Source organism: Equus asinus, chromosome 2, assembly GCF_041296235.1.
Source record: "Equus asinus isolate D_3611 breed Donkey chromosome 2, EquAss-T2T_v2, whole genome shotgun sequence".
Taxonomy (NCBI): domain Eukaryota; kingdom Metazoa; phylum Chordata; class Mammalia; order Perissodactyla; family Equidae; genus Equus; species Equus asinus.
Window position 1 is genome coordinate 188,087,749 of NC_091791.1, and position 14,046 is coordinate 188,101,794.

At 39.7% G+C, this 14,046-nt stretch overlaps 1 protein-coding gene across 1 annotated transcript in view; it reads left to right on the forward strand.

The window, feature by feature from the left end:
* Positions 1-359: 359 nt before the first annotated feature.
* Positions 360-14,046, forward strand: part of FANCM (FA complementation group M) — a 52,430-nt gene continuing 38,743 nt past the window's right edge. Inside the window, exons 1-5 of the mRNA XM_044765567.2 lie at positions 360-1,035; positions 1,601-1,773; positions 3,903-3,980; positions 9,600-9,758; positions 12,803-12,934. Of these exons, the coding sequence (XP_044621502.2) occupies positions 519-1,035; positions 1,601-1,773; positions 3,903-3,980; positions 9,600-9,758; positions 12,803-12,934 (1,059 nt within the window). The 5' untranslated portion in view covers positions 360-518. The remainder of the gene's footprint in view (positions 1,036-1,600; positions 1,774-3,902; positions 3,981-9,599; positions 9,759-12,802; positions 12,935-14,046) is intronic.

Sequence of the window (14,046 nt, forward strand, 5' to 3'; positions counted from 1 at the left end):
GTCTAATTCTAGCTAAACCCTTTTGCTTTTCACCTCTTCTTCCTACTTGTAAGCACAGCCAACAAGGAATAGGGCACGTCAGACGCTCAATAATGTTAAGTTCACAAAGACGTGGCGCTCTACTGTCTCCGGGATCCTAAAGTTACTTATTTTTCTCATTTTAAGTGGTAACACTGTAGCAAAGCTGCCCGAACACTTAGCCACGGGAAACGGAACTGAAGAGTCTACATGAAAACTGAGAAGGGGACCACATTTAGAGTAACTCAACAACCAGGCGCATGCGTCTTTGGGCGGGCCGCGAGAGCTTCCGGGAAGCCAGCCAATCATACTCCCAGCGCGAAGGCGGCGGCGGCCTTTTCAAGTGGGCGAGCGGGCCGCAGTCCCGCCCTCCGGCCCGCTGTCTGTGTGAAGGGGGCGGATGGGCAACGGCCTGGCGGCGGTGGAGCGGCTGCGGCAGTGGAGTGGCGGGGGCGGCGGCTGCTGGCGTCCGAGCGAAGCCTCGGGCGGGCGTGGGCGTCATGAGCGGCAGGCAGAGAACGCTCTTCCAGACGTGGGGCTCGAGAGTGTCCCGAGCCGCCGGGGCTCCGGGTTGCGGGTCCGGAGCGGGGCGGCCCCGGAGCCCCGGCGTCGGCGGGGCGCGCTCTCCTGCAGCGGCGGGGGCCGCCGAGGCTGAGCCCGAGGTGGACGACGACGTGTTGCTGGTCGCCGTGTACGAGGCCGAGCGGCAGCTGGGGCTGGAGAGTGGCGGGTTCTGCGCGTCGGCGGGCGCCCTGTGGATCTACCCCACGAACTGCCCGGTGCGGGACTACCAGCTGCGCATCGCCCGCGCCGCGCTGTTCTGCAACACGCTCGTGTGCCTGCCCACCGGCCTGGGGAAGACCTTCATCGCCGCCGTGGTCATGTACAACTTCTACCGCTGGTTCCCCTCCGGCAAGGTGGTCTTCATGGCCCCCACCAAGCCCTTGGTGACACAGCAGATCGAGGCTTGCTACCGGGTGATGGGTATCCCGCAGCCCGACATGGCCGAGATAACAGGTATCTTAACAAGAACGCGCCAGTTGGAAACCAAATGTTGGGTCCCCAGGGGAAAGCACGCGTTCTGGGGGAAACTGAGCTAAAGGAATTCCTTGTCCCTGTGTAATAGTCCCTAGGTTATCTTACGTCCTCTCCCTTAAAGCATCATCTACTCGTAGCAAGTCCAGCCCTAATGGATAGGGTCGCTGTATTCAGAGAATCCCAGCAGCTTGCCCATTAGAGCGTTTCGAAGCGATTATGCGAGTAGACCCCATCGGTAAGTGAACATAAGCTTTCCTGCCTTTCTACTCCAGGATTTCCCAGTGGAAGAATTTGCTTCTCTTCAGATGTTAGGCCATTCTGTAGGCAGTCTTTAAAGACGATAGCAGTCTTCGGTAAGAGCCGGCATGGACATTTGGACCACAACGGAGCTTTAAAATGTAGCGTTCCGATGGTTTGTCAAGTTGTCTTCGTTTTGAAAGGGAGTTACCAAAGCGGGAATGCATTCTGCAAACAGGCCGCGTTGTTTACATTTTGCAGATAACAGTCTGGAGTTTAAAATGTAGAATGTCACTTTTATTTACAGGATGTATTCAAGCCTTCACCAGGAAGGAAATATGGCGCAGTAAGAGAGTCCTTTTCCTTACACCTCAAGTCATGGTAAATGATCTTTCCCGAGGATCTTGTCCTGCTGCTGAAATAAAGTGTCTAGTTATTGATGAAGCTCATAAAGCTCTTGGAAACTATGCTTATTGCCAGGTAATATTTTGTTAAAAAGTGTTTTGTAGTGTAAACCTTGTTAAAGAGTGTTTTGGGGAATAATTATTAGTGTTGGAAGTTATTGATGGTATTATCATTATGAAAAGCCTTATATCTATTGTCTCATATCAGGTGGTGATAGGAAATACTTTCCTTCTTCCTTTCAAATCAGTGTCTCTGCTGTCATTTTTTTTTTTTTAAACCTTAACAAGACAATTATCGTCAGATGTAGATGATGAGAGCCGAGTCATGGCTGAGGCAGTGATCCAAAGTGGGGTATGGGTGGAGTTTTGGAACTAAGATGATAATCGAAAGATTGGTAGTGAACATGCAGTGTCATCCTTGGCAGGTAGGTAAAATAATCCTTGACCATCAGCGTTGTTGTAAGGATTGAATGGCACAATGTATTCAGCAGACCTAACTGTGCCTACCTTCCAGTTAAGTACTGGAAGAATATAAAGTACAAAGGTGGGGGGGTGGGGTATGGCGGGAGAGTACTCAGGGCCAGGTCATGAAGGCGGTTGCATTTTATGCTTAGCAGCTTGAATGCTCTTTGTAGTCCGTAGCGGACATAGGCGGTGGAGACTCCTTGAAAAATGTTCAGCTGGGGTGATACTTAAGATTTAAAAGAGCTTAGAGGAGAGAAGGCCTTTTAAAGGCAGGGTGCACAATGAGGGATGTATCTCTGTATTATGTTCTGGAGAATTGTCATCTTTCTTAGAGTTGATCTCAGCTGGGAAATGGATATATTTTTTCATTTATTTTTAATCTTTCCAAGTTAAATTAATACCCAATGTGTTAAGGTTTCTGCTGAAGGAGGGGCATTTAACAATTTTTATTCTAACTCTGAAATTCTTTTTGTAGATTTAGTTTATATTTAGCAACTTTATCTGATTTATTTTCTTAAAATTTCTAGGCATTAGGTGATTTCTTTTTTAACTACAGGGCTTATGCTTTTATTGACTACATTGAGACGTGCATTGACTTCATTAATATCCAAACAGCACTGAGAGTTTACAGAGCATTGCATGTTCCAGATAGAGGTCCCAACAGGCACACCGGCTCAGTGAAGAATGTAGCTTCCTGGGTTACAAACACAACTCCATTTCCCCTTCTACAAAATGCTTGAGAATCTCTGCTGGAAAAGAAGTGGTGTATTAGGGACATTTTGTCTTGCAAGTTTTTATTTAGAACAATTCTGCTGAAGTCTCTAATGTTCTATCTTTATATGCATTCTGTATCATGTTACAAAAAACTCCATAAATAATAGTTTTAGAGTACTAATCAAGATTCAATCTCATTGAATTCATCCTTGACATGCATTGAAATTAGAGCAGTTTTTAGATAACCTGGTTTTACTGTTTCCTATGTCTAATTTGGAATATGGGATACCGAGAGCTGTTCCTGCAACTCAGTTTACTTAGAGGTCCTTTTCCTTTTTATTGGGGCCTCATGTGAAGGGGCATATGGGACTCTGACAAATGATCCAGTGTTAATCATACCAGAAGTCGGTGTTGCATTCAAACTGCAAAGCCTAGAATGATGCTTTGGTGCCACTGAAGAAAATGTTTTAGGATTTAAAAGGAAAGAGTTTTAAAATTACTCCAAATTAGCCTTATTCTTTTATGAATAAACTTAATTTAAAATTGTTCCACATAAAATCTAATTTCTTTGAAATCTTTCATAAAGCAAATCTTATTTTCCATTTAAAATCTAATTTCACACTAGTTTTTATTTATTTTCTATTTTTATGTTATAATTTATCTTGATCTGGCAAGTATGCATATGGATATAGCTGTAAGGCAGACTGTGGCCCAAGCAATGGAGAGTGGACTTTCTCCTTCCATTTGCCCTTGCATTGGCCCTCTGGGTTTTTGATTTGCCTCTGTACTAGGCTTTGTTGTTGTAGCTCTATGCAGAGAAGAAACCCTAAGGTGGTTGACTGATGTGGATGTAAGCCTAAATCGTTTGCTCTGCAGATAAGATGACTAACAATAGTTTCACCCACTAGACCATCAATACTCTGAGTAAGGAATAATGATAATGGACCATATATAATAGCTTGTTTAACATAATCACTGTTATTTTTGTGTTGGATAAAATTTAAGAAGTTTTTTTCTTTTTTTAAGGTTGTAAGAGAACTAGTCAAATATACAAATCACTTTAGAATCTTGGCTCTTAGTGCCACACCAGGTAGTGATATAAAGGTAAGTAAAGTGTCTTTCCATTTGTTAACGTTTAAGAAAATGAGAACTGTATGTGACCAGATCCGTTCGTACGTCAGTATTGAGTCTGACGTTAGGACCACCACATTTCCTACAAGGTGCCTACCTTTGCTTCTAGGGGGCAGGAGTTTTTCTACCTTAGTAGTATTCAGACGTAAGTGGGCATAAGAGTCACCTAAAGCCATTTGTTAATAAACCTTTTAATAGTAAAACTTTTAAGTTGTTACCGTTTTCAGTTCTTTTTAAGTTTTATTTTGAAATAACTTTAGACTTCCAGAAACTTGGCAAAAATTGAATTCTCTGTATTACCTGTGCTTGGCTTCCCCTAATGTTAACATATTATGTAACCATAGTAAAATTATCAAGACCAGGAAGTTAACATCGGCACAATACTGGCACCTAGTCTGCAGACCTTATCTGGATTTTGCCGGTTTTCCCGCCAGTGCCGTTTCTGCTCCAGGTTCCAGTCCAGGATCCCACACTGTGTGTAGTTGTCATGTCTCCTAGTCCCTTCCAATCCGTGACAGTTCCTCAGTCTTTTCTTGTGTTCCATGACCTTGATGTTTTTTTTTTATTTTTTTAAGTAACTTTTTTTTTTTTTAAAGATTTTATTTTTTTCCTTTTTCTCCCCAAAGCCCCCCGGTACATAGTTGTATATTCTTCGTTGTGGGTCCTTCTAGTTGTGGCATGTGGGACGCTGCCTCAGCGTGGTCTGATGAGCAGCGCCATGTCCGCGCCCAGGATTCGAACCAACGAAACACTGGGCCGCCCGCAGCGGAGCGCGCGAACTTAACCACTCGGCCATGGGGCCAGCCCCATGACCTTGATGTTTTTTTTTTTTTTTATTGAGTTATTGATAGGTTGCAATCTTGTGAAATTTCAGTTGTACATTAATGTTTGTCAGTCATGTTGTAGGTGCACCACTTCACCCTTTGTGCCCAACCCCCACCCCACCTTTCCCCTGGTATCCACTAAACTGTTCTTGGTCCATAGTTTTAAATTCCTCATATGAGTGGAGTCGTACACAGATTATCTTTCTCTCGCTGGCTTATTTCACTTAACATAATTCTCTCAAGGTCCATCCATGTTATTGCAAATGGAGTGATTTTGTTCTGTTTTGCAGCTGAGTAGTATTCCATTGTATATATGTACCACATCTTCTTTATCCATTCGTCTGTTGATGGGCACTTAGGTTGCTTCCACGTCTTGGCTATTGTAAACAGTGCTGCAATAAACATTGGGGTGCACAGGACTTTTGGGATTGCTGACTTCAGGCTCTTTGGATAGATACCCAGTAGTGGGATGGCTGGATCGTATGGTAGTTCTATTTTTAGTTTTTTGAGGAATCTCCATACTGTTTTCCATAGTGGCTGCACCAGTTTGCATTCCCACCAGCAGTGTTATGAGGGTTCCTTTTTCTCCGCAACCTCTCCAACATTTGTTGCTAATAGTTTTAGATATTTTTGTCATTCTAACGGGTGTAAGGTGATATCTTAGTGTAGTTTTGATTTGCATTTCCCTGATGATCAGCGATGATGAGCATCTTTTCATGTGCCTATTGGCCATCAGTATGTCTTCTTTGGAGAAATGTCTGTTCATGTCTCCAGCCCATTTTTTGATTGGGTTGTTTGATGTTTTGTGATTGAGTTGTGAGAGTTCTTTATATATTAAGGATATTAAGCCTTTGTCAGACATATGACTTGCAAATATTTTTTCCCAGTTAGTGGGTTGTTTTTTTGTTTCAATCCTGTTTTCATTTGCCTTGAAGAAGCTCTTTAATCTGATGAAGTCCCATTTGTTTATTCTTTCTATTGTTTCCCTTCTCTGAGAAGGCATGGTGTCCGAAAAGATCCTTTTAATACTGATGTCAAAGAGTGTACTGCCTACGTTTTCTTCCAGAAGCCTTATGGTTTCAGGTCTCACCTTTAGGTCTTTAATCCATTTTGAGTTTATTTTGGTGAATGGTGAAAAAGAATGGTCAATTTTCATTCTTTTACATGTGGCTTTCCAGTTTTCCCAGCACCATTTGTTGAAAAGACTTTCTTTTCTCCATTGTATGCCCTCGGCTCCTTTGTCGAAGATAAGCTGTTCATAGATGTGTGGTTTTATTTCTGGGCTTTCAATTTTGTTCCATTGATCTGTGCACCTGTTTTTGTACCGGTACCATGCTGTTTTGATTACTGTAGCTTTGTAGTATGTTTTGAAGTCAGGGATTGTGATGCCTCCCGTTTTGTTCTTTTTTCTCAGGATTGCTTTAGCAATTCGGGGTCTTTTGTTGCCCCATATGAATTTTAGGATTCTTTGTTCTAGTTCTGTAAAGAATGTCATTGGGATTCTGATTGGGATGGCGTTGAATCTGTAGATTGCTTTAGGTAGAATAGACATTTTAACTATGTTTATTCTTCCAATCCATGTACATGGAATGTCTTTCCATCTCCTTATGTCATCATCCAATTCTCTCAGAGAGGCCTTGTAATTTTCATTATATAAGTCGTTCACTTCCTTAGTTAAATTTACCCCAAGGTATTTTATTCTTTTTGTTGCGATTGTGAATGGTATTGTATTCTTGAGTTCTTTTTCTGTTGGTTCATTACTGGAGTATAGAAATGCTACTGATTTATGCAAATTGATTTTATACCCTGCAACTTTGCTGTAGTTGTTGATTACTTCTAACAGTTTTCCAATGGATTCTTTGGGGTTTTCTATATATAAGATCATGTCGTCTGCAAACAGCGAGAGTTTCACTTCTTCCTTCCCTATTTCGATTCCTTTTATTCCTTTTTCTTGCCTGATTGCTCTGGCCAGGACCTCCAGTACTATGTTAAATAAGAGTGGTGATAGAGGGCATCCTTGTCTTGTTCCTGTTTTCAGGGGGATGGGGTTTAGTTTTTGCCCATTGGGTATGATGTTGGCTATGGGTTTGTCGTATATGGCCTTTATTATGTTGAGGTAGTTTCCTTCTATGCCCATTTTGTTCAGAGTTTTTATCATAAATGGCTGTTGGATCTTGTCAAATGCCTTCTCTGCATCTATTGAGATGATCATGTGGTTTTTATTTCTCAGTTTGTTGATGTGGTGTATCACGTTGACCTTGATGTTTTTGAAGAGTAGGTGCCAGTTATTTAGTAGAATATCCTTCAGTTTGGATTTTCCTGGTGTTTTCTCATGGTTGGAGTAAGGTTATGCGTTTTTGGCAAGAATAGCCCTGAAGTAATGCTGTTTCTTCCTCAGCACATTGTGTCAGAGAGTACATGATGATTGTCATTACTGGTGCTCTTGATCTTGACTGGGTTAAGATGAGGTCTTGGTTTCTCCGTTGTATTCTTCCTGTTTTTCCCTTTGTAATTAGTAAGTGTCTTGTGAGGGAGATACTGTGAAACTGTGTAAATGCCCTGTTCTAGCTCCCGGGATGGTTCTTGCAACAGTTTCTTCTGCGGTGGTTGCCTGTTTGCTGTTTCTTCTTTCCCTCATTTCTTTTACAGTGGTTAATTTCAATTCTTCTGGAGTGAGGAGCTGTCTCTTCTCCCCATTTATTTATCAATTCAGTTCTTTATATTAATATGGACTAATGGATATTTATTTTTTTCTATGATCTGCGATCCAGTACTGTCATTCATAATTTTCTTTTCTTTTTTTTTTTTAAAGATTTTATTTTTTTTCCTTTTTCTCCCCAAAGCCCCCCGGTACATAGTTGTATATTCTTCATTGTGGGTCCTTCTAGTTGTGGCATGTGGAACGCTGCCCCAGTGTGGCCTGATGAGCAGTGCCATGTCCGCGCCCAGGATTCGAACCAACGAAACACTGGGCCGCCTGCAGCGGAGCACGTGAACTTAACCACTCTGCCACGGGGCCAGCCCCTCATTCATAATTTTCTTGCTCAGTGTGTTCATCTTTGTCCGTTGGCAACACCTGGAAGATGGCTCCTGTGCCCTTCAGACCTGCACCTTTTTGTCTTTTTGAACACTTTCTGACTTGCTGACATCACCAGATATTTTATGCTCATTTAGTACTTATCCTGTCCCAGACGTGGAATCAGCCATTTTCCGGAGAGCTCTGGTTTCCTTTACTGGAGGATGGTAAAAATGATTTTGAGCCCTATCCCATGACATTCTGATTTTCATATCTCTGAATAGTTTTCTGTATTGGGTTTAGGATACTTTCTAAGATAGCTTTCAACTCTGCCAACCTGTAAGACTTTTTTTCCTTCTGTCCATAGCCTTGATAATTTTTAGAAATTTCTATCCTATCCTCTCGCTTCCCTGCAGCCTTGTTTAAACATGTTTAAGCATGATTGTTTTTAGTCAACTATTAAATCTCTGCTGAAATGCCTCTCCTTCAGGAAGTTCTACTCTAAGCTCTCAAAAGTCAGCTCCCCTATTTTGTGATTTTCTTCTTAATATTTATCATAATATGTGTTTCTTTTGCTTTTTCATTTGTTTTGTGTTTTTGCCCCACTAAAATAGTAGCCACATGAAGGTAGGGATTATGCCTATCTTGGTCATAGCTCCATCGCCAACTCAGTACCTGGCATGTGGGAGTTACTCAGATATTGAATGAATGAATAAATGAATGATTAAAAATACTCAAGTCTTACCTAATTTTATAAAGTGATTGTAACTTTTCTCTAGATTTTGAATGTCTGTGGAGCCTCAGTAACTACAGTGTTGGGCTCCGTGCCAAGTGCTGGGAATACAAAGGTGATTCAGATGGCATTCTTGCCTTAGAGTATTTTTTTGTCCAACTAAGCTCATGAGGATTTTCTAGTTAAGAAAAAAAAAAACCTCTTAATTTCTAGTGCTTTCATGATCCCCCCTTTTCTCCTTCCTTCCTGGCTCTTAGTGATATGGTCAGTACTGTACTAGTCTAATGGTTTGGTAGTTGTTTATACCAACACCTTATATGTTTTTGCTCCAATTCCCTACTTTTTCAATTAAGTGCCTTTATAAGCTTTGAGCGAATGAAATTTAGCCTTAGAAATATATTCACATTGTATATATTAATTTAAATGGAAAATATTCCACTAACTTACCAGTAATTGATTGAGTATAGGCTCTATACCCTCAATTTCTTAGCAAGCCAATTTGTAAAGTATTCCTAACATACATTTGTGTCCTTTGATAGTAACAAGACTTCTCTGTTTTTCTCACAAAAAAATCAATGGAAAAAAGTATTTGCCAGGGAATCAGGAAATCTGCGTTCTGATTCTAGCTCTGAAATTGATCGTGTTATATAGTTTTCGGGATGTAGTTTTCTTTTCTGAAACTTCTTTTGTCTGAATCTTTATAAAATGTTGATGGAAGGAATATGTCACTGCTATTGGCAAGTGCAAAATACATTTAAGGAACTTGTTGGACATTTACCATTGTTCTTATTTCTTGGATGCTTATCTTGAAGTCTGCATGGAAGAAAGATGTTTCAAAAGCCTTATTCCTCTATTGTGCCACTTCTGATCTGTGTTAGCGTTCTGTTTCTTTAAAAATATTTAATGATATGAATTTCTAATATTTCTTTCAAATTTTAACACTGTTCTATTTCTGTTAGTGACAAACTAAAAAACTTAAGTAATATAATTTATAATCATACTTAATTGATTTTGCATAGGCCGTGCAACAGGTTATTACCAACCTACTAATTGGGCAGATAGAGCTTCGTTCTGAAGATTCTCCAGATATCCTGCCATACTCTCACGAGAGACGAGTTGAAAAACTTGTTGTTCCCCTCGGTGAAGAACTTGCTGCCATCCAAAAGGCATATATACAGGTAAGCCATTTTTATCACAATTCAGTGTTTTAATAAACGAACTAATAATGTAATTGCTTTAGTTAACAGGATCTGGCTGTGAGAACATATAATCATTTTATATAATATGTTGAAAAATTCTTTGAAATTGAAATTTTTGGAATGAGCACCATATTTTATTTTTGGCAAACTATTAGTTAAGGAGGCAATACAAAATGATGTACCATTTCTAATGTGAATAGTAGCTTCATATGGTTTTGTATTTTTTTAAGTATACCTTTTAATTGCAGTATAGAACACCTCTCCCCTACACATATATAAACAGCAGAGTGCACGAAACGTAAGTGTGCAGCTCAGTGAATTTTTACATGGTGAAAACACCAATAACACATATCTGGATTCAACCAGAAGTTTCTTTGTAAGGAAATATATTTTCAGTATTTTCCTTCTTGATCCCTTATACAGCAATGGTTCTCAGCTGTAGTCGGTTTTGCCCACCTGGCGACATTTGGCAATATCTTGACACATTTTTGGTTGTCGTAACTGAAAGGGGTGGGGAGTGGAGTTGCTTCTGGCATCTAGTGCTTAGAGGCCATGAATGCTGCTTAACATCTTGCAGTGAACAGGAGAACCCCCCCAACAACGAAGAATTATTTCGTCCAAATGTCAATATTTTAGCTTTGAGAAATCACTTAGACAGTTACCCTTTCAGTGGGAAAAATTGAGGGTAAATCATTGTTTTTCTGTAGTTCATAATTAGTGTCATACTGAAAACATCTTGTTTTCGTATCCTCATTGCCGTGGATTAGAGATGACTGCAGATTCCATGCGACTTCTCTGTGGGGAGGGGTTTGTTTCCCCTTCCCAGGAGTCTAGGCTGGCCTGTGACTGCGTTGAGCAACAGAATGTGATGAAGCTCAAGTTGGTCACGTTGAGGAGGAGGGAGGAGCCAGTAGATAGCTAGAATTGAGGTGCAGACAACAGCCGGGTTGAGCTATTTCAGCCGGCCCTGCTGTTTGAGGCTCCAGACCTCAGGGAGCAGAGACAAGCTGTCCCTGCAGAGCCTGGAAGAATTTGGTTTTGTTTTTAACATTTAATTTTGCAATAATTTTAGACATTCAAAAAATTTGCAAAAATAGTATAGGGAGTTCCACTGGGGAGATGCTTTGAGACTGTGCAAATACCTTGCTTGTCAATATTTTGCCCGCTAATTTTAGCATACAGTGATGGTTCTTGCTTGCAATAGTTCTTTCTGTAGTGTTTGCCTAATCATTGTTTCTTCTTTCCCTTTCTTTTCCATTTGTTAATTTGAATTCTCTTATAATGAAGAGTTGTTTCTTCTCCATTTATTTATTAATTCCATTCTTTATATCAATATAGACTAATGAGTATTTGATTTTTCTGTGGGTTAAATCCAAGACTGTCATTATTGGTTTTGTTGCTCACGTCGTTCCCGCTTTGGTCATTGGGAGCTGCTTGAAGATGGCTCCTGTGTCTTCAGACGTGCACTCTTTTCTTTGGAGCACTTCCTAATTTTCTACTTTACAAGATATTTTATGCTGATTTAGTATTTTTCCTGTCCCAGCCATGGAATCAACCATTTCTTCAAGGAATCCCTGTTCCTTTTATGGAAGCGTGGTATTTAGAAATCAAGGTCTGTTCACTAGGTGTGCTTGTTGTTACTGTGGTGTCGTTGCTTCTACGCCCTTGCAGTGCCTGCTTGAATTCTTACCCACAGAATCAGAATTGTGTGCAAATACAGTGGTGGTGGTTTTAATCTGTGATGCTTTGAAGTAGTTTGTTGTGCAGCGATACATAACCAAAACATTCAAGCATCATTTAACCTTTAATAAGTCTTTCTTAAAGAGAAGTTTTGTAGGAATATGGTTTGGTTTTTGTTTTTAAATTATTTGTAACAAAGTTTTTAATGTTATTAAGATATGGAAAAATCTTTCCAGTAATCATCTGCTAAATACTAATATATTTTGTTATGATTAAATCATTCCATTTATAAGAATCTAAAACTTAGAGTTTGTAAATCACATATAAGAATTTAATTTCACTGACATTTTTGAGTGCTTCTTTTAGCAGTGTGATCAGCAAAGCTGGAAGGGAGGAAAGATAAAAATGTACTAAAATAGCTCTATTTTAGGAAATAAAAATTAGGCAAAAATTTGAACAGTTTGTTACGTATTACTGTAGTGGGTCTTCATCTGGAAGTCTCTTTTGTCTTCCTTCACTGTGCCAGCAAACTCATTCCTGCATCAGGACCCTGTGTCTGCTGCTTCCCCTTCCTCGAGTGCTCTGTCCTTGGAACCTCTCATACTCAACGTACTTCATCATTTAAACGTGAGCTCACATGTTACCTCTTCAGAGAGACTGTTTCTGTCCACCTTATTTCATAATAACCCCTTTTCCCTCAAAGACTCTTCTTCATCACTGTGTTTTAGGTCTTAATGTGTTTGTTGTAATCAAAATGCTCTGCTTTCTTTTTCACTTCTTCCTTCCTTGCTTCCCTCCCTTGGATCTACACCTTATGAAAACAGCGATTTCACTGTTTCAGCCACAGTATCCTGAGTGTTTAGAACAATGCTTGATACATAATAGATACTTAATAAGTATTTCGTGAAAGAATGAATCAACAAATGAAATTAAATGTACTCAGGGCATTTTGATTTTGTCACCAGTCTATAGATATTTGCCTATGTGCCAGACTTTGTTGTAGGTACTGAAGATGTAACAGTGAAGAAGCCAAAGGCCCTCCTTTCATTGTTCTTAGATTGGGGCTGGTGGGGGGCGGGGCATGTTAGAAAATGAACAGATAAACACATATGTTCTTAAATTATAGTTGGGTCTGATAATTGCTTGTGCTGACTCTCATATGGATGTTATCTGGGGATAAATGTCAAGTACTTTTAAATTTTATCTTTGCTGAGTTTACGTAAAAATTCAGTTTAAGATGAACTTTATTTAATATATAACTCCTATTTTAATATGTGAGGAAATGATTGTATTTGAAAAAGGACTTTAAAACACCTTAAACTAAATATCTTTGAAATTTGCAGATTTTGGAAACATTTGCTAGTTCTTTGATTCAGAGGAATGTTTTGAAGAGACGGGATATCCCCAGTCTAACAAAATACCAGATAATTCTGGCAAGAGATCAATTTAGGAAAAACCCATCTCCAAATATTGTGGTAGGTACTTTTAAATAAATTTTGAAGATAGAGATTAAGTTTTTACTCAGAGCTAGAATGAAATGTAAATAATGATTGGTTTTTGGTGTATATTGGCTCATCAAAAATTCAGATATGATTTATATAGTTTATAAAAGCATGAAAAATCTAGCAAGAATAGACTTTAAAGATTTTAATTAAGACAAATTTATTTTCTTTTAATAAAGAATTGATATTTTAGTTTATTTCTGTGTTGCAAAGTCAAAGGGCCAAGAAAGGGTAGGTTCTACCTAACTTGTAGACCCAGAGCATTTAGTTTTAACTCTGGATACCAAGGTTGGAGGAAGCGTCACAGTAGGCTGCTTATTCCTAATCTTTCTAGGAAAAAATAAGTGGATAGGAGCATACCATCAAGCTAGGTCCAAAGTCAGAAGAGGTGCTCATAAGCACAAAAAAGCACTGAGCCATCCTTTGAACTGAGAGGGAATGCATGTGCAAAAGAGGCGATTGAAGGAAGATGTGAAGGAGACAGTGAGCAAGCCGATTGGACTGAGGTAAAGGAGTGAGGAAGGCAGGTGTGGTAGTCAATCTAGGTCGTGACCACACGAGAGCAGCTTTCAGTGTTACACCCAGAAATACGGACTTTGTTCTGTGGTATCTGGGGAACCACTGAGGGAGCCTTTCTATGAAGTTGCAGGATATTATACTAAACTTTAATAAAATGTGTTTTAATTTCTGCTAGGAGTTAAAGATTCATTGAAATTTTGTCATAAATCTAAACCCAGTGAACTTAATCTTACTGATGAGAGTTTATGTTTTTCAGAGAGGCTATTTTACCCTTTCAGGTAATTAGGATGCCATCTTAGGGCATTAATCACTATCCTGGAAACATTCAAAATGAGTATCTCTGATGTTAAATGCTACTAAAAATGCAAGGTAGCGAATACTAGTTTTTATCCAGAATAAAGAAAATAATTAAAATCTATTCTCAGTGGTCAGTCTTTTTAAAACCGTCTCATTGTATAGATACACCTGCTGTATGCTGCCGTAGGAGTGTGTACTTCACTTTTCCAAGAGAGTAGTGGTTTTGAGGACAAGGGCTCTGGGCCGAATTCCCTGGGGTCCAATCCTGG